Genomic DNA, 23,931 nt, shown 5'->3' with positions numbered 1-23,931 from the left:
CCAATTGCAACTCTACGGGGGCTTGGAGTACGGACAAGATGGCTTAAAGCACTCCTGCCCTACTGCAATTTTTGCTTTCCTGGATATAAAGGTTGTTTTTCATTGAAAACCTTTATAAAAAAGGTCACACTTTAGCTAAAAAGTGATAAGAAAGTGCAAATTTTTGCACATTTTTCTCTAGTTGTATATCTAGTAAAACGTATTCTATGTAAATTATAGATATTTTACACGTGAAGTAGTACATTTCATATTTGAAGCTTTTAACAACATATAGATAAATAATGTTCTTCATCTTCTTTATTTTTTTATACTCTCAAGCACTACTTTTCAAAAAAATTTCTCTAAATCATTTAGAAATTATGGAATTCCCCATTAAAGTTTTTTCTTTTTTTTATACATCAAAATCAATCGGATTGGCCCCAATCCAATTCTAACTTCTAAAGGGAACACCATAGGCAGGTTAGAGAAAACCTTAATTGCCCAAGTAAACTTTGAGGTTTAACCAAAATCACTGACATCCCTTGTTGCCTAAAATGTGGGGGAAAAAAATGAAAAGATGTATAAGTACAGGGATGTATAAATGTGTGTATACAAAATAACTTATTTTTAATTAGGTGTGCTAATGGATACCATTGGGCTCAAGATAGACAAAATCCTAACAAGTTACAATATAATTAAACTTCTAAGTTGGATTATGATTTTGCAAATATACTTTTCAATTTAAACTTCTGTGTTTGCAAAAAATGAAAAGATGAGTCAAAACACTTGATAGAGCAAAAATAAAGTTTAATCAAAACACTTGATCAAATCCAAGGCTAAAGAAGATTCATCTTGTGATCAAAGGAAATGAAGATTGTATGTGAAAGTAATAGATCTTAATTATCTTCTATTGTAAATACATAGGTCGTATGTGCAATCTTGCTATAGGCTCAAGAATCATACAAGTTAAACACTTATAAGAAGGTTTCTAGAATTGATAGTGGCAATTATAGAGTCCTTGTCACCTAAATAAAGTCACATTAGGTTGTTTCAATTTGAACCGTTTATTTTGAAATATTAATAAAAGTTTCTTGAAAATTTTAAGTCAGCAGCTCACACTTGAGAAGTTAACCATTTTTGTTTTTATTTTTTTGAAAAACGAAGTTAACCATTTATATATAATATGAGCTATTAAACATGGGTTCAAATTGGGCTGTCAATTATTTTTTGCAGCTCCCAAACTCAAATTTAGCTCAAAAAGAGAACGAAAATAATAGAATACAAATTTCAATGCAACTTCAAATTATACGATATGTTTGGATAGGTATTATTTGCAAATAATTCTTTTTAGGAAGCAAATAATTATTTGCTTGTATCACAAATATACTTTTTTAATTTTTTTTAAATTTTTAAATTATTTTTTCTCTCAAACATATTATACCGTAAAATGTACTACAGTAATTATTTCAATAATATTTCAAATAATCAACCATCCGAACACATTTTATATTTCAAAAAATAATCAATTTCTTTGACTTCATTATACTTATCGGGGCATTACCGTCTTTTCACGTTTGACACCTGTCCCAGATATCTCAATGCACTATCATTCAATGCATAATCAATTGTATCGTATTTTTATTTTATTCTTTCTTCAACGCATAGAAAACCAGCTCCTGAATTATTCTCTCTAAAACCTTCACAGCAGAAACTGTGTGTGTATAAATACATATACACACGCACTACACACACTTATTTTATATTAATTTAATCTCTGAGAGTTGGGTGGAGCTTTTTCTACAGTAGGTGGTGGTTGAAGAAGGGAGGCGGCAAAAAAAAAAAAAGAAGGAATGGGAGTGCCGGCGTTTTACAGGTGGCTGGCCGATCGGTACCCGTTGTCCATCGTCGACGTGGTGGAGGAGGAGCCGAGGGAGGACGCAAACGGTGACGTTGTACCTGTAGATGTCTCGAAGCCAAATCCTAATGGAATGGAGTTTGATAACTTGTATTTGGATATGAACGGGATTATTCATCCGTGTTTTCACCCAGAAGGCAAGGTATTGTCGAAGTTTTAAGAAACTCAATTCTTTTTAATGATTATCAATTGGAGAAGTACATTTGTTGATTTCCCTGGTTTTTGATTGGTTTTCAATATTTTATTGTTTTGGAAAGTCTTGAATTTAGGGTTTATTATTGGATGGAATCCTTTTTTCTTGGTGGGAAGAACGTTTGAAAGTTTAATATGAAAATAATGATGAGTAAGAGCCTGTGTTGGTGGGAGTGGCTTTTGATGAAGTGTTTATTGAATAAAAAAAGTCCCAATTTTGAACTTCATAATAAGTTATTTTTAAGCCGAAATGAAGATATGCTTATTAAATGTGTTGCAATCTTTTGTTGATTGAGTTTGTTAGGGTATCAGAACTTTGGACAGTCATACTTCCAATTCTGTGGAAAGCAGGTAGAGCGTAGGGTTAAGGGTTGTGTTGCGTTTAGAATGTTGTGGGCTTCTTGAGGGGTACCTGGAATAAGAACGTGGAATGTGTTTTCCAATTTAGTTTGGAGATCTGTTGGTAAGAATAGTCTGCTAGGTTAAAGTGGTAGGCCTTTTATTTGTGAGCAATACATGGTATGGATCCACACAAGTCCATGCTTCTGTATTTGGGTGCAGACTACTCTTCACTAAACATTTGCCTGCTTCTGTGTTTGCCATAGTAACTATCTGTTGGAGAGAAGAATAGCGAATATTTGTGGAATGCTCATATGGCACTCTTAGTTTAGAAGTGAGGTCTTAGGTAGAGCTTTGTAATGTCATCTAGGTTGGAGAAAACATTCATCCCGGGGTTAAGTGGTGTCAGTTGCTATGTGTTTAAATATCTTTGTCTAGTATCAAAAAGAGGGGGAAGTTCAATTTTGTGGAAAGCTAGGAGTCATGGAGGAGGAGGAAGGAAAATGACTAAGAAAAGGTAGGGAGGGAGCTGACAAAAAGAAAGGGAAGAGAAGAAAATTAGAAGAACTTAGTAGTTGGGGGGGGGGTTGGGGGTTGGGTTTGGGATGGGATTAGCAAAGATGGAGATAAAAAAAGAAGAAAGTAGAACTGAAATTGTTGCTGACGGGTGGTTGGGGCTCGGGAAGAGGCAGAAGGAGGACTGAAGTGAAACAAAAGGGGAAAATGGGAGGACTGAGATAGAGGACTTTGGAATATGTGGCATTGGGGTGTGGAGTATGAGAAGGCTTGGAGATAAGTCTTAAATGACAAAAAAAAGAGTACATCTTGGTGATTAATTGCTTCTTGGCATGGAAGATAACTGAATTTGAGGAATTGAGACTAGAGTTTCGGAGTTGAAACTTATTGCCGTAAGCCATCCTAGTGCTCTTGAGGCATTTATGATCCCATGCTTTGGTCCCCTGTTGTTGGACATTTAACGAATTCAATGGTGGAGAATAAATGTCCAATTGCTGAAATAAATAAGAATGAATGGAATCTTTAAAAGATAATAGTGTGGTTTTCTTTTTTATATTTATATTTGCACAGTTGTTCACTGAAAAGTGGCTGCTTTTCATGTTCCCAGTGCTGTGGGATTTAAGGTCTGAAAACCAATACCTCTGACTCACTTTATTTGTGCTTACCCTAGAGTTTGACTAAAAAGGTTATTGATTCTACAATGTCCATAGGTTGAGGATATACACTTCAGTATTCAAGTGAAATTTTCTATTTTCTTTTATTTAGACTACTAACTGAAGTATGGGGAACCTGTTGGTAGATATTGGTTGATATTTAAATATTAATATTTTTTTTTCATTGAAAAGTTTTCGTGCTATATGCATTATCTAAAAATTGTGAATTTGATTTTTGTTATGTTTTATTTGAACTGAGTTGTTCTATTTCCCTTTGTTTTAGCTATGTCCTTTTTTCTCCGTTGCATCATTTACCTGGAGAAATATTCAACGCAACAGTCTCTGGTTGTGGAACCATGCTAGACAACATGAATACTCTTGAGTTGATCTGTTAACGATACATCTTGAAAAGAAATTAATAACAAAGAGGATTTTGGAAGTTGAAAATGAAAGTTATCTTATATGAGCATAATCAGCATTTTTGTCACCTCATCAATTAATCCGTTTTTCCTGGAACTTTAGATTTTGATTGGGCATATAGAGACTATAATTTACACACACAGGCATCTGTCTCCTTTTGTGTCCATGTAAATATAAGTATATACACTTGGTCTTACCTGTGGATTAATTTGTCTTAGCAGACATTATTTTACAATAAGAAAGATACTGCCTATGATTTGGTAACCTTTTGTATCTACTATCTTCGAAGGCTGTCATGTTAGTAGGCCTCTCTCTTGCGACTCGTGTAATTAGATGAGATGTTGCTGCTATAATTTGGAGATGCACAATGTCTTGAAGCATTGAAAATTAATATTTTTCTAATGCAATATGTCAATAATTTTTTACTCCCTCTGCCCATTTTAATGTCATATTTTTCTTCTGGTTTTTTGGGAAATGTGTCCACCAAAATTGGCTAACAAAAACTTCAGAACTTTCCGGTTCATGATGCCTCTTGATTGCCATTGCTGTAGTTTGCAAGAAACTGAGATGAGTTCTTTAACGTATGTACTCCATATGTGTGACATTCAGAGATATGCACTTGTGCAAGTTTGTCAAACAAGCACATTCATTTATCTGGAGTTTCACATAGATCAATGGGCCCCTCAAGTTTAGCTATGTAATTGGAAGTAGTAGAAATGACAGACAATCCACATTGTAATAGACTTTACAAAAGGTGAAAATGGAAATAAAGCCACCAGTGCCTGGCAATCTTTGCAATGTTGCTAAAAAGTTGGATTTATGAAAGCAACCCATTATTTTGGGATTGAGTGAGTAAATTGTAAGACTGGAATATTGTCTGTTAATTTTCTGTGAAATTTTCTACTCAATAGTAAAGGGGTTCTTTTCATGTATGGCCTTCATTAGCCCTTCTGTATAATCCAATGTCCGAATAAGTACATAAAGTTTTTCTTAATTTATGGAGAGCCTCAAATCTAGAGTTTTTCTATATTGTGTATGGTCTGAGATTTTTATTTTACTTTTATTTTTTTGGGTTTCATTTGGGGACATATTTATTGGTGCTTTTTTCATGTTGACTTCACATTTGATGCAACTCTTGGATAAGTCTATATGGCTGTGGATCTGTGGTTGAATGTCTAGCAATTGCATTTATGAAACGTAATGATGTTTATGAAGTGTCAAGTACCAGCTACATAGTTATTTACATGAAGTTGGTACACATAATTGAAATTGATAGCTCTAAGAGACGTCTCTAGGATTTATCAATTGTATATTGAGCAGTTGATTCTTGCAAAAGCTTTCCTAATATGTGTTTTCTAGCTTTTTTGTTTAGTTTAATGAAGCGTGGCTTTGTCTTGTATGTACAGCCTGCGCCGACCACCTATGATGATGTATTCAGATCAATATTTGATTACGTCGACCACTTATTCTCACTGGTTCGCCCAAGAAGGCTTCTTTATATGGCAATTGGTAAGTAAAGAAATTGTCCTTCTCAGTGTTCTATTTGGAATTGGACCCTCTGTGTCTTAAATTTGTTATTTCTTCTGTAGATGGCGTTGCTCCTAGAGCTAAAATGAACCAGCAACGATCTAGGCGTTTTAGGGCTGCTAAAGATGCTGCTGAAGCTGTAAGAATTCTTTCATCTCACTTTTGAAAGTAGAAGAAGTTTTAGTCATGTAGTCTAGTTCCTCCTCCAGGAAGCTGAAGAAGAAAGGTTGAAGAAAGAATTTGAGGTTGAGGGGGCTAATTTATTGCCAAAAGAGAAGCCTGAGACATCTGATTCAAATGTCATCACCCCTGGTACTCCATTCATGGCAGTGCTTTCTGTAGCGCTTCAGTATTATGTACAGTCTAGGTTGAACCACAATCCTGGCTGGAGGTTTACAAAGGTGCGATGTTAGAGCTTTACAAATTCCTTTCCCTGCTCAGTCTTTGAAAATTAGATGATCCTGCAGAGTGATCTTTTCGGGTTCTATCTTCAAAATATTTCTGGTTTTCAGGATACTTTGTCATCTCTTAATTAATTTATGGGGCTGCATTGGGTGCTTATTTGAAGGTTATTCTTTCTGATTCAAATGTTCCTGGTGAGGGAGAGCACAAAATCATGTCATATATTCGTTTACAACGTAATCTTCCTGGCTTTGATCCAAACACCCATCATTGTCTATATGGTCTGGTGAGTTATATAATTGTTACTTGCTTTGCCTTCATTTTTAACGTCATTGTTTCATTTCTTTGCATACTTTTTTAGCTTTAACAATTGGCCTGATGGATCTGGTTTGTAATTCTGTGATGGTAATGTCTGAAGCAATTTTTTGATTTGTCTGAACGTAGGATGCTGATCTGATTATGCTGTCTTTAGCTACACATGAAGTCCACTTTTCTATATTGAGGGAGGTAAGTGTGGCATTATTGTGTAGACTGTTGTAGGGATTCTTTCTGTAAACGTTTAATACTCTGAATCTCTCCATGGATGGTACAGGTAATTACTCCACCTGGGCAACAGGAAAAATGTTTTTTATGCGGTCAAGTTGGTCATTTGGCAGCTGAGTGTAATGGTGCGGGTAGTGGGTCTAAAGATGCAAATGGGAATTTGGTAAATGACGTTCCTATTCACAAGAAAAAGTATCAGGTGGGGTAATCAATTATGAGCTTAAAGTTTGAGGTTTCATGTTCAAGTCTCTTTCCATTTATTGTTGTTGTATTATGGAACCCTTCTTACTTCTTGTCACCCTTTATTTATTTGGCAGTTCCTCAACATATGGGTTTTACGTGAGTACTTGCAGTATGATTTAGAGATAGTCAGCCCTCCATTTGCGTTAGACTTTGAAAGGCTGGTGGATGATTTTGTGTTTTTGTGCTTCTTTGTTGGCAACGACTTTCTACCTCATATGCCTACATTAGAAATTAGAGAGGTATGTATCACTGAGCCAGCTATTAGAAGCGGTTATTGCTGTGACTAGTCTCTGCGCAATTGTTTGATATTGTCATATATTGTTGTTATGTATATATGTATTACTAGGATCGTGGTACATTGATATCATAGAGATTACATAACTCGTTAGATAGTGGGATATTCTTTCGCTAGTTTGTGGCTTCCTTGGTGCTTTCTCTATTTAGCTGTCACTAAATTTTTTTAAGTCCAATAGGGGGCTATCAATCTGCTGATGGTTGTATACAGAAGGGAGTTCACGGCAATGGGTGGTTATCTTACTGAAGAGGGTGAGGTAATTTTCTGTTCTTCTAGTGGCTTTAATATTCTTGATTAGTGGCCATCCTCTTTTTTGATGACACATACCTGCATTATGACTAGAATTAATGATGTCTGAAATGGTAAAACCTCAATAATCCTTGTTACTTTAGGGAAAAAGAAAAGCAAAATAATTGTATGGGTGACTATTTGAGATTTATTAGGTGCAAAATGCCAATTTTGCTTAAAAGGTAATTCCAGATGAATACCATCTAATGGTGGTTAGATCGTTGAGTACAAATTTGGGTGTCCTTGCTCAGTGCTTTGGTTTGGGTTCCCTGGTTGCTTCGTGGCTCTTAAAATTCTTATTAGAGCTCATAGTGGTACTTAAGATTCGGTCTGCAAATAGGTGTTATTGGATCTCCTAATAGAGGGTTGTTTGGTGCTGAAAGGCAATGCTTTATCATGAGATTTCTGACTAGCCAATCTGTCTTTCTCCTTTTTGGCCTCAGAAAGATAATATTGTCAATGCTATTTCCATTGCCATGGACTGGACTGGAATTCGGTCCCTTTTTTGAGTTGATATTTCAAAATGAGAAGAGGATATAATGTAGACTGAAAGTTTTGGACTGTAGATTATAGGTGCCCTCATGGTGCAGAGATGTCTGTGTGTGGTTCATCAAATTTTAAAATCAAACTCATGTGCCAAACAAGCCCAACATTTCCTGCACGATGCTTTGTAGGAAATCTTAACAATTTGATCTTTTGATGAATAACATGATTTCTTGCATCTGCATCTACATGCTTTGTGCTTTGGCCGACTTAAATGGCAGACCTTTGTACTATGGACAACTTAAATGGTAGATCTTGTGGAAAGAAAGTATAGTACAAAGATTTTGAGGTTAGAGAGTGGAAAAACAATTTGATATGACCTTTTGATTGCTCTTTCTTCTATTTTTTTCTTAAATTGACAAGTGAGAGTTCTCATAATGTCCGCACAATATGTAGATGAAATTTAGGGTTAATTGAATGAATTTATTTTCCGGATTGTGTTAATGCAAGTATAGTTCTACAAGTAAATCTGTTAGGCGCATCTGCAGTATAACTACATGCATAATTGTGACGTATGGTGTACAATTTATATTTGTTAGTTCTTAAAATCATTCTCTTCTCGTATATTAGCACCTTACAACTTTTAGCTCTTATGGTGCTTATTTGTGTGTATGTTCTTTGTTAAATACCATAAATTTATCAGAACAGGATGTTCAAGGTCGACTAGTTTGGTCCTTTAACTTACTTTAATGAAGTGGTTCTATTTAAGTGACAGGTTTTGCTTATTGTTTCCCCTGCATTTCAGGTTCTGCTGGACAGAGTTGAACACTTTATTCAGGCTGTTGCTGTTCATGAAGATCAAATTTTTCAAAAGCGTGCTCGTATACAGCAGGTGCTTGTGATTGTTTTAATTCTGAAGCCTATTCATGAGCATCTTAATGAATTAGCTAATATGCTGAGTTTTCCCCCCCTTTATTGTTCAAAAAATTACTCTTCTTCACACTTACTAGTAGGTTCTTGCCAAGGATGTCTATGTCTGATCACCCACCATATACCTGATGCTTTAATATCTGTTGAGGACTTGAAGTTATTATTTCAGAATAGGTTATTTGCAAGGATGCACTAGCTTTATTTCCTTCCTATTTTTTCTGTATCAGCGATTACTTCCTGGGGAAATCTAGGTTTCTTTTCTCCTTCATAGTGATTTTGATGTAGTTTTTGTGTTTTTATGTTATTTTGACAAATACTTTTTCAAACATGATTTGTTGGTAATCTTTTGTTAATTATGTTTCATCAACTGATTATGAACCTTTGAGTCAGATCTCCTTCTGCTACTTAATAGTTAGCTGAATTGTTTAGGGTTTGTATCACCTGCACCATCCAGCATTATAGTTGCCTAGTTTTATGTAAGTTTTAGTTTTTTGTTATTTATAACCGTAGTTGCTATTTCAGGCCATAGAGAATAATGAAGAGATGAAGCTTAAAGCAAGAGGAGAGACCAACGAGGAGCCCCAGGCTCAAGTTGTGGATAAGGTACAACAAATTAGATGAGGATTCTGTCGGTTCTCTGCTATTTCCACTTTGATTCACATTGGACAAGGCCTCTTAACTACACATGTCATTTTGGGGGAAGGTTTGCTGGAGCAGGAAGGCTTGTAGTTTTAGTCTACATGTTTTCAACTTCCTGTCTTCTTCTATGCATGTTCACTTATCTTTTAATGTGTTAGCATCACATTCTAATGCTTAATGTTGTCAATGCTTTTTTCCACCTCTGATTAGTTATTCTGCATTGTTTGTTGTTCACATTAGGTTTTGAGTGTTGCCAAAATAGAAAATTGGATGGAGGGAGAGATATACATGATTTACTGTTGGAGTTTGTTTCTAAGTAGGTGGAGAGACAGCTTGTGAGTGTTGTCCAGATAGAATTGGACGGAGAAAAAATATATAAAATTACTGTTGGAGTTCGTTTTAAAACTTAGGTAAGTAGGTGGGGACAGATCTTGGATATGAGGAAAAAGCTTATGCAGAGTGCCGATAAAACCTGAGGGTCTGTTTGGCAGGGCTGTTTTAGAAATGGAAAGTGTCCAAAATCACTAACTAGAGTAATTGGTAAAAACACTTTAAAAAATAGAAAATAACTGACAACCTCGTCTCCCCCCCCCCACCCAAAAACCCACAAAAAAAAAGAAAAGTAAAAGACCCAAAAACACGCATGAAAACGCCCACCACCCGCCTCCCTTTATCCACCAGCCACCCTCCATCCTCCTTTCGTTTCCCTTCTTCTACCTGTCACCCCCTTCCTTCCCCTCTTCTCCCCCACTTCCTTCCTCCTTCCCTTTCTCCCCTCCCTCCTTCCAGCGACACACACACACACACACACAACCCCCCGGGACCCGCCCCCCAAAAAAAAAGCCCAATCTGGTTGATTGGGCTTTTTTTTGGGGGGGGGGATTGCGAGAAGGGGAGGTGCGAGGGGAAAAAGGGGAGGGGAGGGGAGGGGAGGAGGGTGGTAGGCATAGGGAGAAGATGGGAAGGAGGGGGATGGAGGTGGGTGGTGCGTGGAGGGTGGCAGGGTTTTACCACCATGTTTTGAATCACATAAAACACCCTAAAAAGCACCAAACATCTTTCCAAAACAATTGTCTTGGACAGACAGCAATATTGTCCTAAAATAACTATGCTGAGCAACAGTGAAATTTTAGACAAACACCTAATAAAAAACCAACCAAGCGGACCATGATTAAATTCTAAGTGAATGTACACAAAATGTGCTTTAAAAGTTTGAGAAACTTCTCCATCCAGCCTTCTTTACTTAAAAAGTTATCTATGTAAAATTTTTTGACTTTAGCATGTAATTTCATCTTTGTATCTCTTTTCTAAGGAATCTTATCTCAGATATTGACATTGGTATGAATGCTCACTGACTCATCCAATCATTTTACCTTATATTGTTTATGACTTGGCTAAAAGCTTAGATGGTTGGACCTAAATATAACTAAAACCAGAAAGAGAAGAATGGGAGTGGAATATGTCAATTCCTGTACAATATGAGTTCCTAAATGTATATTTCTAGGTAGTTTTCAAATCGAAAGGGAAAAAGTGGGGTTTTTTTTTTTATGAGTTGATATAATGCCTCAAGTCAAGCTCTGAGATGTAAACTTTTCTTTAGATGAGGAAGAATTGGATTGCAAATGGGTACTTTTTTGTGTTTATGGATAAATTATTGTGAAAAAAAGAAGTCAAGGATTGCATGCCATCCTTATGCCTTGTATTGGTGGTGTTTTTGTAATTAGGACTGCAGTAATGCTAGTGCTGGGACTAATTTTTATTTATGCCTCTCTGCTTTCGTGTAGTTATTTTGGTAATTTACCTTTCTCTTTCAGGTAAAGTTAGGGGAGCCTGGTTACAAAGAAAGGTACTATTGTGAGAAATTTGGAGTATCAAAGCCAGTGGAGATTGATGAAGTCAGAAATGATGTAGTAAGTTTCTTGAGTCCTTCTATTTGCTTTAATGAAGAACGAATCGAAATCTTCCTTATTTTAATGCTTCCATTTGTTGGATTTTTTGTTTTTTGGTTCTTCCTTGCACACCAGTGTCATCGTACTCGAAGTAAGATTTCCCTGATATGTCAATATTACAAGTCCATCTATTTTGGAAGGAAATAACCTCTTCTGCTTATGAATGACACTCTATAAATGAGGAAATTACTCTTATGTAAATCAGGAAGTATAAAGTACTGTTGAAAAAGTCTGTATGAGATCTGCCATTTTTCTATCTCAATCTTTGGTGAATATATTTGCACTACACATCCCTTTTAAGTGGGAAATTTACCATGTAATATGCAACTCTAATTCTTTGTAAAGCCAGTTCTGGCATGAAGAAAAACTTGCGAAATGCTAGTGGAATATTTTGCTAGTGGAATAATTGTTTAGGAAGTATAAGTAAAAAGTTTGATTTAACATAGAAAGCAAGTTGTCAATGAGTGGCATTGGTAGGTAAAACAAATAGTGAAATATCGGTCTAGGATTGTGTGCCTCAGAGTAGCATATTGGAAACTAAATGACATGATTCTTCCTTCTTTTTGGCCCTCCATCCAGTCTCTCGCTTTCTTTTCCCCTTCCAGTTTTGGTCTTTAGGTTGTATTAAGGCCTTGATTTTAGGTTGTATTTAGAAACATTGCATCTTGTTTTTTTTATAGTTCTTGTTCTTCTTGATGTTTAGTTTATATTTTTTTTCCTTTTGCTGTCTTTTGAACTCTATTGCTAATCTTCTAATTACCCTAGGAAAGGTTCATTGCAACTCCACTTTAATAAAAGGAATAAAAATAGTTGATTGTATGTCATTGTAGTTCCTCATTTCTGCTTGTATATCTTCTGTATTTGCTTGAGATGGAAATGTTGTATTTAGAGATAACTTAAGTGCCATGTTGATGCCTGTGATAACATACGAGATGATGCAAATTATTGTGCAGGTTCAGAAGTATGTGGAGGGGTTATGCTGGGTGTGTCGGTATTACTACCAAGGTGTCTGCTCATGGCAATGGTTGGTTTTTTCATTAGGCAACAATATTGTTTTTCCTGTTGTACTAGACTCTGTGTATTGGATGTTTGACATCTGATGTTTGTTTGAATAAGATTGGGATGGTGATGCAACAAAGTGTATCCATGTGGTTATTTATTCTGACCTGAATGGAATATCTGACATCATCTATGCTATCATGACCACTAAGTGTCTTATGGGGATATTTGTATATTATTTTTGTTTCCTATATGATTTATCTTTTCTTCCTTTATCTTTGGGTGCAAGGGTAAGAAGTTTGTTTCAATCAATTTCACTCAGTTTTTCTGTCTTGCAATCTTGCTAGTAGGGGACACTGTTTAATGTTGGTTTATGGGTCTGGCTTTTTTTTTTTTTTTTTTTTCCTTTTCATGTTCCTTTATGCATTAAATTAAAAGTTGAATTTTGTATTTTTTTTGCTCGGTTTTTGTTTCAGGTTCTATCCATATCATTATGCTCCATTTGCTTCTGACCTTAAAGATCTAGCTGATTTAGAGATTACATTTTTTCTTGGGGTGCCATTTAAACCCTTTGATCAGCTCATGGGTACCCTGCCAGCTTCAAGGTCCTTCTCCCTCTCTCTTTCTCTCTCTCTCTCTCTCTATATCTCCCCCTCCTTCCCTCTCTCCCTCTCCCTCCCTCTCCCTCCCCCCTAGGGCTGAAAGATGAACCTAGCTACTCGATACTCGAATTGAGTTTGGTTGGGTAAGAGCTTGTTTGAGAATTGGGATTGGTTCGCTAATTTGTCAAATCAAGCTTGAACAGCATTTTATGTTCGATAAATTTTCAAGCTTGGCTCAAACTTGGCTTGATTAGCATAAACTTGGCTTGATTAGCATAAGAGTGAAGCTTATAGGTAAAAAACTCGGACTACTCGAACTCGGCTTGATAAATGCTCGTTTGAATTTGGCTTAATGTATAAACAGACCAAGCTTGAACACAATGTTAAACTCAATAAAATAATCAAACAAACTTGAACATTAGGATGTTCAGTTTGGTAAGACTGATGTACAATCACCTGCATGCACTTTTATAGGTTATTGCAGATTGGACTTGTCTCTCGTTTTTGTTTGTTGTAGTTCTTTTATTTGATTCTATTAGTTCTTCTATTGTTTTGTTGTTTACAACATGCTCCTCGTTCGAATTGCCAGTTCAAGTGCTCTTCCTGAGAAGTACGGGAGCTTAATGACTGATCCATCATCGCCTATTATACATTTCTATCCATCTGGTAATGCAAGTTGACTATTTGTATTTAATTCAGTAATTTCCTTCTGTACCGTCAGAAATGTCAACAGGTATCTTGGGAGGAAAACATCTAGTCACATATTATGAGTGACCAACTAGTATTTATAGGAGTACAACCCTAATAAACTATTTACAAAAATACCCTTACTAATTTATTATCTACAAGAATACTTATATTCTCTTAACACTCCCCCTCAAGTTGGAGCATATATATCATAAGCACCCAACTTGTTACAAAGGTATTTCACCCTAGAGCCCCCTAAGCTCTTGGTAAACACATCAGCCAATTGATCTACAGACGGTACATGAGATGTCTTGATGACCCCGTCAAGCAATTTCTCTCGAATGAAATGACAATCAACTTCAATATGTTTTGTCCTTTCATGAAACACTGGATTAGACGCAATATGAACAGCCGCCTGATTATCACACACTAAATTCATAGGCTGTTTATGCTCAAACCCAAGTTCAAGTAACATGCTCTTCAACCAAACCAACTCACACACAGTGTGAGCCATAGCGCGGTATTCAGATTCTGCACTTGATCTGGATACAACTGTTTGCTTCTTACTCTTCCACGACACTAAATTACCACCAACGAACACACAATATCCTGTAGTCGATCTTCGATCTGAGGCAGAACCAGCCCAATCTGCATCACTATATCCTTCAATATCAGCGTGTCCATGATTTTGATACAGCAACCCTTTTCCAGGAGCACTCTTAAGATACCTGAGAATCCGTATAACAGCATCCCAATGACTAGTACGAGGGGTATCAAGAAATTGACTCACAACACTCACTGGAAACGAAATGTCAGGTCTCGTTACAGTGAGATAATTTAATTTACCCACAAGTCTTCGATATTGCTTAGGATCATCAAGTAATGCACCTTGATCTCCTGCTAATTTCACATTGGGATCCATAGGAGTATCCACAGGTCGGCAACCTAACATCCCAACTTCACTCAACATATCGAGTACATATTTCCTTTGACATAAATAAATCCCATATTTAGACCGAGCTACCTCAATACCCAGAAAATACTGTAGATGACCTAAATCCTTTGTCTGAAAGTTTGCCTGCATATTGGATTTAAGCTTCTGGATCCCCACAACATCATCACCTGTAATCACAATGTCATCCACATAAACAACTAATAAAATTTTACCAGCATTAGAATGCCGATAAAATACAGAATGATCTACTCCACATCTTGTCAGACCGAACTCCATGACAACACTACTAAACCGGCCAAACCAAGCTCTCGGAGACTGTTTCAATCCATATAAGGATTTTTTCAAACGACAAACCAACCGCGGATTCTCCCCCTGAACAACAAATCCAGGAGGTTGTTCCATATATACCTCTTCTTCCAAATCTCCATGCAGAAATGCATTTTTCACATCCAACTGATGCAATGGCCAATTATAAGTGGCTGCCAAAGAGATAAGAAGACGAACAGAGGTAATCTTTGCAACAGGAGAAAAAGTTTCTAAGTAGTCCACTCCATACACCTGAGTAAATCCTCTAGCTACCAAACGTGCCTTTAATCTATCAATAGAACCATTAGGCTGCACTTTTATAGTGTACACCCATTTACAACCAACAACAGGCTTACCTGAAGGACGAGGGACAAGATCCCAAGTACCATTTTGTTCCAAAGCAGACATCTCTTCTTGCATGGCTAATCTCCAACCAGGATGATTAAGAGCATAGGTAATAGACTTAGGAATGGAGAAAGAATCAAGGGAAGCAACAAAAGAAGAATATGACATAGAGAGATGAGAATAAGAAACAAAATTAGAAATAGGATGAGAAGTACAATGTCTCTTACCTTTGCGTAAAGCAATAGGAAGATCTAACTCAGAGGAGGGCGTCATACCTGGAGTTGAAGAGTGAGAGTTAATTGGTGAAGTGCGTGGCATATCAGGAACTTTCTCAACCATGGAACGACGAGAGTAAACTTGAAGATGAGGACGAGATAATCGAGCTATGGAATCTGGTGGATTAGATAACTCAGGTAATAAAAGAGAAGGGACTGGTAAAACAGGAGAGGAAAAAGAGTGACACTGGTCTAACTCACAAGACATACTTTGTTTGAGAAAATATGGAGTGGATTCAAAGAAAGAAACATCAGCACAAGTAAAAAATCGATTTAAAACTGGACTGTAACATCTATACCCTTTTTGCGCTCGTGCGTATCCTAAGAAAATACACTTAATAGCACGAGAATCTAATTTATCCACCCCGGGAGCAAGCTGATGAACAAAGCACACACATCCAAAAATACGAGGAGGCAATTTAAACACAGGTTCATGAGGAAAAAGAATGGAGTGAGGTAATTGACCTCCAAGAATAGTAGATGGCATGCGATTAATTAAATAACATGCAGTTAGAACTGCATCACTCCAAAAATGTTTGGGCACATTCATGTGCAACATAAGTGTCCGAGCAACCTCGATTAAGTGTCCAATCTTTCTTTCAGCAACTCCATTCTGTTGTGGATTGTGAGGACAAGAGGACTGATGAATAATACCGGACTTAGTCATGAAGGTAGTAAAAGGAGTGGAAAAATATTCTTTCGCATTATCACTGCGAAGTATACGTACAGATACACCAAATTGATTCTTTATTTCTGTAACAAATGCACAAAAAATGGAATATAGTTCTGAACGATCTTTCATTAAATAAAGCCATGTAACTCTTGAAAAATCATCAACAAAGATTACAAAATATTTAAAACCTAACTTTGAAGTGACTCGACTAGGACCCCAAACATCAGAATGAACTAACAAAAAGGGTTCCGAAACCCGTTTATTGACCCTAGGGGCAAAAGAAACACGATGATGCTTTCCTAATTGACAAGACTCACATTCTAAGGAAGACAACTGACTCAAGATAGGAACCAACTTCTTCAAATTTTGTAGAGACGGATGACCCAAACGACAGTGAATTTCAAGAGGAGAAACAGTAGCAGGACATGCAATCGGACCATTAGAGTTGAGAAAATAAAGACCATTATGCTCGCGTCCTCCACCAATCGTCCTCTTTGTCTTCAAATCCTGAATAACAACAAAATCAGGAGAAAAAATAACTGAACACTGTAGAAATTTGGTAAGCTTACTAACGGACATTAGATTAAAAGGCAAATTTGGTACGTAAAGAACAGAAGGCAGCGGAAGAGATGGGTTAATTTCTACAGTGCCTAGTCCTTTAACTTTAGTTGTAGATCCATCAGCTAAAGTAACATGAGGGAAGGAAGTAGACTCTTGAAAATTAGAAAAATTTCTAGAGGTACCTGACATATGATCAGTAGCTCCGGAATCAATGATCCATGTGTCAAAATTTTTGGAAGTGGAGAGACAAGCCATAGCATTACCTTTTTGTGCTAAAGAAGCAGAGGGAAGAGATGCTTGATTTGCAGTTTGGTACTGCAGAAATTTGACATAATCTTCCTCGGATATGGTAAAAGTTTTCTGGGACCCTTGTGCTGAAGAACTTGATTCAGCTTGGTCAATGGTAACCGCATTAGCAAACCGAGGTGGTTTTCCATGTAAATCCCAACAAGTATCATGAGTGTGGTTCTTCAAACCACAATGAGTGCACTCACGGGTGCCTCGACCTCCACGACCCCCACGACCTCCTCTACTTCTTCCTCCACGAGAGCCACGTCCCAAGTTGAGTTGCTCTATCTGACCATTGTTAGCAACTAAAGCAGATTTGTCATTAATTAGAGCACCATCACCATGTGTAGTGTCCTTAGATGCAGAACGTAAGACCCGAGCATACGCCTCTGCAAAAGATGGTAATTGTTCACCTGCTAAAATTTGAGATTTGATTGGTTCAAATTCTGGCTTGAGACCGGCCAAGAATTTGAGCACAAGCATTTGTTCTCTTTGCCTCTGCATAACTGTAATATCACTTGAGAGAGGCATTACGGCATTTAATTCTTCTGAAACTCGCTTAAGATCAGCAAAGTATTCAGTTACTGTCTTGTTTTCTTGTTGCAACTGAAAATACTCCAAAGAAATATCATACATCCGTGAAAGATTACTACAGTATAATAACCGGACATAATCCCAAACTTCTTTTGTTGTCTCACAATGAGAACACATGTAAGCAATTCGTGGCTCCATAGAATTCCATATTGCTCCAAGAATTTGGGCATCCTCTTGAATCCACATTAGTTTCTTGTTGTCCTCCGTAGGAGAGTCATCTGTGAGATATCGTTGCTTTCCTAAGCCTGTCAGATAAATCTTAACGGCTTTTGACCACTGTTGATAATTAGTGTCATTCAACTTCCAATTTGTGATTTGAGGCATCACCATTGGCATAATATTAGTAGACGTTACAATACCTTTTGATAGACTTTCAGCCATAACGAATAGCACTCCAAACCAAACGAAGGGTCAAAACTGAACCGCGCGTGAACAGTGCCGTGAACAGTAACGACGTCGCGTGAACAGTGCCGTGAACAGTAACGGCGCCCCGTGAACAGTGTCGCGTGAACAGTCGCGATGACCAAAACTTTTGCTAGATGTTTAACCCTAACCCTAGGACTTTTGCTCTGATACCATGTCAACAGGTATCTTGGGAGGAAAACATCTAGTCACATATTATGAGTGACCAACTAGTATTTATAGGAGTACAACCCTAATAAACTATTTACAAAAATACCCTTACTAATTTATTATCTACAAGAATACTTATATTCTCTTAACAAGAAATAACTTCATCTCTCCAAACAAGTGCAGATTTTGAAGTTGACATGCATGGGAAGCGATTTGCCTGGCAGGTATACCTTGATATTCCTTTTATTATGAAGTCACCTTTTTAGATGGATGGCATCACGAGTAGGAGTGACACTCATTTTCTTCTGTAATAATCAGGGTGTTGTGAAGTTGCCATTCATTGATGAGAACAAATTGCTTACTGCTACAAAGAAACTTGAAGATTCGTTAACGGTATGGATAAGTAATTATTGTTTCCGTTACCCTTTTTCTATTGTTCATAGACAACAGAAGTGTGTTTCTGAACTCATGCTGTCATTATATTTGCAATCCATGTGGTCTTTAAACAAGACTTGGAGGTGCTTACGAAATGGAGTCTTTTAGGTCGTGCTCTTTGTGAGTTTGGTTAGGATTTGTAGATGTGGTATTAGTTTGTGGCTACAACTTCCTCACCAGGACAATCAAAGAATGGTGGCCTTGGACTTAACGGGCCTAAGGAAGAGTGCAGGCAGTGTCCACAATGTTATATCCGGTCCCTTTGTAATTTGTAATAATGTTTATGAAATATTACCTGGTTTGACAGTTTCGGTTTTTCATAGTTAATTATAAATCTAGATGTATGTAGACTTTCTGTGGTGGAGTTCAACTAGTAAGATGCTGCTGAAGCCATAAAAAGAACTTGTGCAAATGTGTTGTTCTTTTTTCATTTTTTGGGAAAAAAATAAAAGATTTTTGGCCTCTGGAGTTCTAAAAAATTAACCATGTTTATTAATTAATTAGTTGACAAACAGCAAGGTGGGTACCTGGTGGGGAAATTGTTAAAAATGTTATGTAATTCTTGACGTCCATGAAGGACTAGTAAATTGTATCTTTCTCAGCCTTAATGTATCTGAAATGCCTTTGATTACAGAGCTTGCTTCTACAATTTCATGGTTTTGTTGTGGAATGCAACTTGTGTTCATATGTATCTGGTCTTTGCAGGAAGAAGAGCGGCATCGTAATAGTGTGATGTGTGATTTGCTCTATGTCCACCCCCTCCATCCTCTCGGTCCACATGTTCTGTCATACTATCACCTGTCTGGTTTAGTGCCTCTAAAAGAGCGGCACCCTTGCGCTATTGACACCAATGCAAGGTTGGCCAGCCAACAATGCTGTTAATATTTCTCATCTTTTATCTTGGAAAGTGATTGCACCAACTTGCTGTGTGACACTTGGTTTTGATCTATGTTTGTGCAGTGTTGGAATGAATGGATTTATGTGGTTAACTGAGAGGAATCGTAAGACATCAGTAGTTCCTTCCTCAGTTAATGGATTTCCAGATATCATCAACAATGAAACACTGTAGGTCTTTTTGTTTCTTCTTTTCTTTAACTATAAAAGAGAGAATGCAATTGGTTAAGTTCTCTGTTCTTCTTTCATCTTTCAGAAATATAACCTATTTGAATCCGTTACCTCATAAGCACATCCCAAGGCCTCCTGATGGTACAGTAATTCCTGAAAAGGTATGTTGTCTGATGTGGGTCACTTCCCTACAGCCCTTGCTTTAGAATATCCATCTTTTGGGAGGACAAACTCCCCATGTGATTGCTAATTTCCTTTTATTGTGGCAGTCTCTTATACTATAGTTGTTTTAATTTCTTGAAGTAGTGGGCTAATTTTCTTTGTGGCTTTAGCTGGCCCTTTTAATGTGTTGGGCGTTAGCCTTGACAACAAACTGACCGAAATTCAAAAGTTTCACCTTTTGAGAGGTATATTTTTCTAAGAATTTGAGGTATTAATTGAATAAATCAACTTTTAGATAATATAAGAGTGATCCAAATTAGTATTCCATTATTTATCAATAATACTAAATTTTAAATAATTGGAACTACATTTTATTTTTGGTGCTATATTTTTTAATCCATTTTTTTGGCAATCTAAACCAGTAATACAAAACCTTGAATCCCTTTCTTTACTTTCCATTTCTCTGAATCCCAGTGAACTGTAATAACTCTTCTTTCCATTTCTCTTAAACCAATAAATTGTAAGAAGCACACTGATCAAAGATTAAGGGAGATAATTCAATTAGTTTTAGGAAAATGAAGGTTTTTTTGGGTTTTAATGCTGATTTTATGGCAGTTATGAGTATTATAAATAAGCAGACGCTCGAGTCAATTCCAAGCTGCTACTTCTGTAGTAGATATTTCAGGAAGAAAACTTCTAATTGTAAGAAGTCCTGTTTGATCTGGTATGCTTTGAGCACTGCCACATCCAGGGTAATTTTACTTTGAAATGTCTGGTCTTGGGCCCAGCTTTTTGGGGATTGCCAATTTTTTTTTTCAAAAAATGTTTTGGAAATGTTCCCTTGAAACATTTCCCAACTACCTTTTTATTTTTCCAACAACATTTTGTCTCATATACATCACATTTGAATATGTACTACATTGTTATCTTTCTAAACTCTCATAATAAATGCAATCCAAATGCTTCTGTCCTAGTTGTAGCTACTATGCTAACTTCTATGCTAATTCTGTTTTGAGTTGCTTGATGTTTCCTTGTTCATATTAAAGCAGCCTTTGCTATGTTCAACTATAGGTCCTAAGAGCAATTGACATTAAACCATTCCCTGTGTTATGGCATGAAGATGTTGGTAGCAAGCGCCAGCTAGGAAGAAATAGGTAAAGTGCATTTTGATAAGAGGCCTGTGTTATTCATTTCCTTTTGGTTTTTGAACTTGTTTTTAGAATTCTGCTGGATTTATTCATTTGTAAAAGCTAATTTTGAAATTTATGCCACATTGAAAAGTTCATTCATTCTTTGAAGGTGATTTTTTATGATCTGTTGAACTATGCGGCAACCTAATTGGGGAAAAATCAATTTCAAGTAATTAGTGTTGTTTGCCTTCTTTAGCTGTCTTATTTAGTCTTGTGAGGATAGTCACCTTTCGCATCATATGACAATTTATGCTCTCAATGACATTATTATTTGTTTATTCATGATTTTTTCTGTTTTACAGGCCACAGGTACCTGGAGCAATAGCTGGTCCTTCGCTGGGTGAAGCAGCACACCGTCTACTTAACAACACACTCAATATAAATTCCAACTATAATTACTCTGGGGTGAGGGCACAAAAGGCTAACCAGAATTTCCCAAGAAACCATCTTACAGATAAGCCGAGACCTGCTGGACCATCAGGATATGAAAGGGGCTTCTCTGAGCAAATGACTTATCGAAGCGCTCTGGGCAACGATGCAGGAAATAAGCCTAGGCCTCCTGGACAATCTGGATATGGAGGCTTTGTTGGGGAACCAAATTATGTCAATGGATATCATAATTCTCGGGGCATGTTGGGTGGTCAGGGATATGCTTCTTCACCATTTGAGTTGCAGAGCCACAGGCAAAATTTCAGGGCACAATGTCGATATCCAAGTCAAGATCAGTATTACAACTTAAGGAATGGAATGACTACCCTGACAATTGAAACTGGCGGCCGAACAAGGCCAAATGCTGCATTTTCTCCAAGGATGCCAAATTCAGTGCAGTCATCTAATACAGGCCACATTCATGTGCAGAATGTCAGTCCACTTCCATCACCTCCTTCAAAGTGGATCGGCAAACCTGCTGCTGGAACAGCTTCAGGATACGAGAAGCAAGTGAAAAAAGTTTATCAAGTCAAAAGCCGACCCAGTCAGAATTCATCTGATATAGGATCCAGTAATGCTGTTGCATAGGTTGGACTGTTTGCTGCTGTCAAGTGGACCTTTACGTAATCTGTTTCAGTAGAGCAAGGATGTCAAAATATTTGGTGCATGAGTACAGGTCCTAGACTCTGGATGAAACAATTACGAACAGTTCGAAGCTTGTCGCTATGTAATCTTGTTTCAGAGAAATACCAGAAACAACGGTATGAATCAGATTCTACAGCACCTCATTTGTTGTTGTCTTCCTATTGCTTCTTCTCATTTTGGTTCTTAGGGGAGAGATTTTTCTTTTTCCCTTATTTTTTTGCAGTTTTTTGGGTTTTGGAGATCTTTTGGTTGTGGGTAGGGATGGTAATACCTTTTAGGTTCCTCCTATGTATAATCACCAGGGGGTTTTTTATTCGCCCTGACATGTATGTTCTACTTGGTTGGATAGGGTAGGATAGTTTCTCAGCCTGCCTTCTCTTCCCATCCATTTATACATACTGGTTGTGGAAGAGAATTGTAAAGTACCATGTGTGTGGCAGTTTCCACAAATGTGCAGCATCATCAGTTAACATTTTAAGAAGATATATTTAATTCTTTGCTAATTGACTGCTACAGTTCATTATATATGTTCAGTTGTGATTATTAATAACCTTGGTCGTGCGAGTAACAATGCAAATGTGCATCGGAATCTTTCTTCATATGCTCCTTTTGTCTGAACTAAATATGCTCGAGAAAAATAGAAGTGTATGTAGAGCAGTTTCATGGCATTCTGTTTTACGAAAACATTCTGGTATATGCAGCTTGGTCTTCTGGTGCAGTTTGCGCTTTTAGATTTCTCCACGTTACTTGCTTTGCTTCTAGTGATTTTATTGAAGAATATTGCAGATGTTCGTTACCTGAGTTGGTAATGCACGAGGATCTCCAATAGTGTTTTATCTCACAAAAGAACTTGCTCTCTGAACATAGACTTGCTGTTAACAACAGGGTATCACAAGCAAGATATACATGCTCGGTCGCTCTCATGTTTCCTATCATTTGCCCATGTGGTGCGGCGGGGCTTGGAGATTTCAGTGTTATTCACAATCAACAGGAGTATTCTAAACAGCTTGTGTGCTACAAATAGAGAAACTTCAGTTAAGTTTCTGTAGTAGGAGCAGCCAAGATAAAAAAATCCAAGAAACAAAGCCAGATTTGAAGTGATATACAAAAGACACAGGAGCAACAGACAACCTAAGTTCCATACCATTTGCCATTAGCTTGGCATCTTCTGAGCCTACTCTCCATACTGTAAGCTGGTATCAGTGGCCAAATTTAGGTTCTCAATAATGATTTTAGCTACTCATGAAGGAATCTGTCTACGCAGGTATTGTGTAAATCTTACTAGATGTAGAAGGTGCAATTTAAGAAAATCCTTGTTATATTCATTTGCTAGATGCAGGCTAGCTTTCATAATGCTTACAATATGCACATCACTACCAGACGAGATGTGGTACCCCTTAGATCTACCTTTCTGCTTTCCAGTTGTGTAACTGTTTTAAGGGTAAGCAACACAAGTCATGGACAAACAAGCTAACCAATTTTTGACTTGAATATTTGATTAGTTTCTTCCTGTCAAAACTGGGATACTTTCCAGGCGAAGGCTTTACACCAAAGGAAGCAAAATCTGCAAAACTATGATCAAGAAATATGTTATAGTACTTGAACGTTTGGGCAATTGTTTCTCGCGATGGATTTTTTTTATCTTACTTTCTGTATCGCTTTCTATTTCACTTTTTATTATATTGCTATTTCTCTTGTGTAAACATCGTATTTAATTCTATTTTTGCTTTCTTAAAATCGAACAACTATTAATTGAGCCAAAAAAAGAATACAACAGTTTCAAAAAAGCAATATATAGTAGAAAATTAAAAAATATAATAGAAAATTCGTAAAA

At 37.0% G+C, this 23,931-nt stretch overlaps 1 protein-coding gene across 3 annotated transcripts; it reads left to right on the top strand.

Moving 5' to 3' along the window:
* The first annotated feature begins 1,681 nt into the window (after window positions 1–1,681).
* LOC113727484 (5'-3' exoribonuclease 4-like) lies at window positions 1,682–23,450 on the top strand. 3 transcript variants are annotated; one of them, XR_003457826.2, is made up of 23 exons: window positions 1,682–2,036; window positions 5,421–5,523; window positions 5,604–5,680; window positions 5,751–5,942; window positions 6,110–6,229; window positions 6,388–6,450; window positions 6,536–6,685; window positions 6,804–6,968; window positions 7,203–7,280; window positions 8,601–8,687; window positions 9,248–9,328; window positions 11,179–11,274; window positions 12,267–12,337; window positions 12,789–12,917; window positions 13,504–13,580; window positions 18,355–18,395; window positions 18,490–18,564; window positions 19,312–19,463; window positions 19,567–19,671; window positions 19,757–19,832; window positions 20,905–20,987; window positions 21,326–22,213; window positions 22,983–23,450. XR_003457826.2 is itself a non-coding variant. In XM_027251679.2 (22 exons), exons 1-22 carry the CDS (start codon window positions 1,830–1,832, stop codon window positions 22,038–22,040), a joined length of 2,943 nt encoding a protein of 980 aa, XP_027107480.1. In that variant the 5' UTR covers window positions 1,682–1,829; the 3' UTR covers window positions 22,041–22,600. The 3 variants fall into 3 exon arrangements, 1 of the variants encoding a protein (XP_027107480.1); XR_011839541.1 differs by lacking the exon at window positions 6,110–6,229; XM_027251679.2 differs by lacking the exon at window positions 22,983–23,450 and having other exon boundaries at window positions 21,326–22,600.
* Window positions 23,451–23,931: the final 481 nt, after the last annotated feature.

The sequence above is a fragment of the Coffea arabica genome, chromosome 2c (assembly GCF_036785885.1).
Source record: "Coffea arabica cultivar ET-39 chromosome 2c, Coffea Arabica ET-39 HiFi, whole genome shotgun sequence".
Taxonomy (NCBI): Eukaryota; Viridiplantae; Streptophyta; class Magnoliopsida; order Gentianales; family Rubiaceae; genus Coffea; species Coffea arabica.
The sequence above is the reverse complement of the archived record's forward strand: the minus strand, read 5'-3'. Positions and strand labels throughout refer to the sequence as shown.

Bases quoted from the DNA above. Each gene is read 5' to 3' on its own strand.
- LOC113727484 (XM_027251679.2), top strand. From the start codon at position 1,830: ATGGGAGTGCCGGCGTTTTACAGGTGGCTGGCCGATCGGTACCCGTTG. The intron at 6,230-6,387 runs GTGAGTTATATA...GTCTGAACGTAG, and splicing joins ATCATTGTCTATATGGTCTG to GATGCTGATCTGATTATGCT. The intron at 12,918-13,503 runs GTCCTTCTCCCT...TCGAATTGCCAG, and splicing joins GGTACCCTGCCAGCTTCAAG to TTCAAGTGCTCTTCCTGAGA.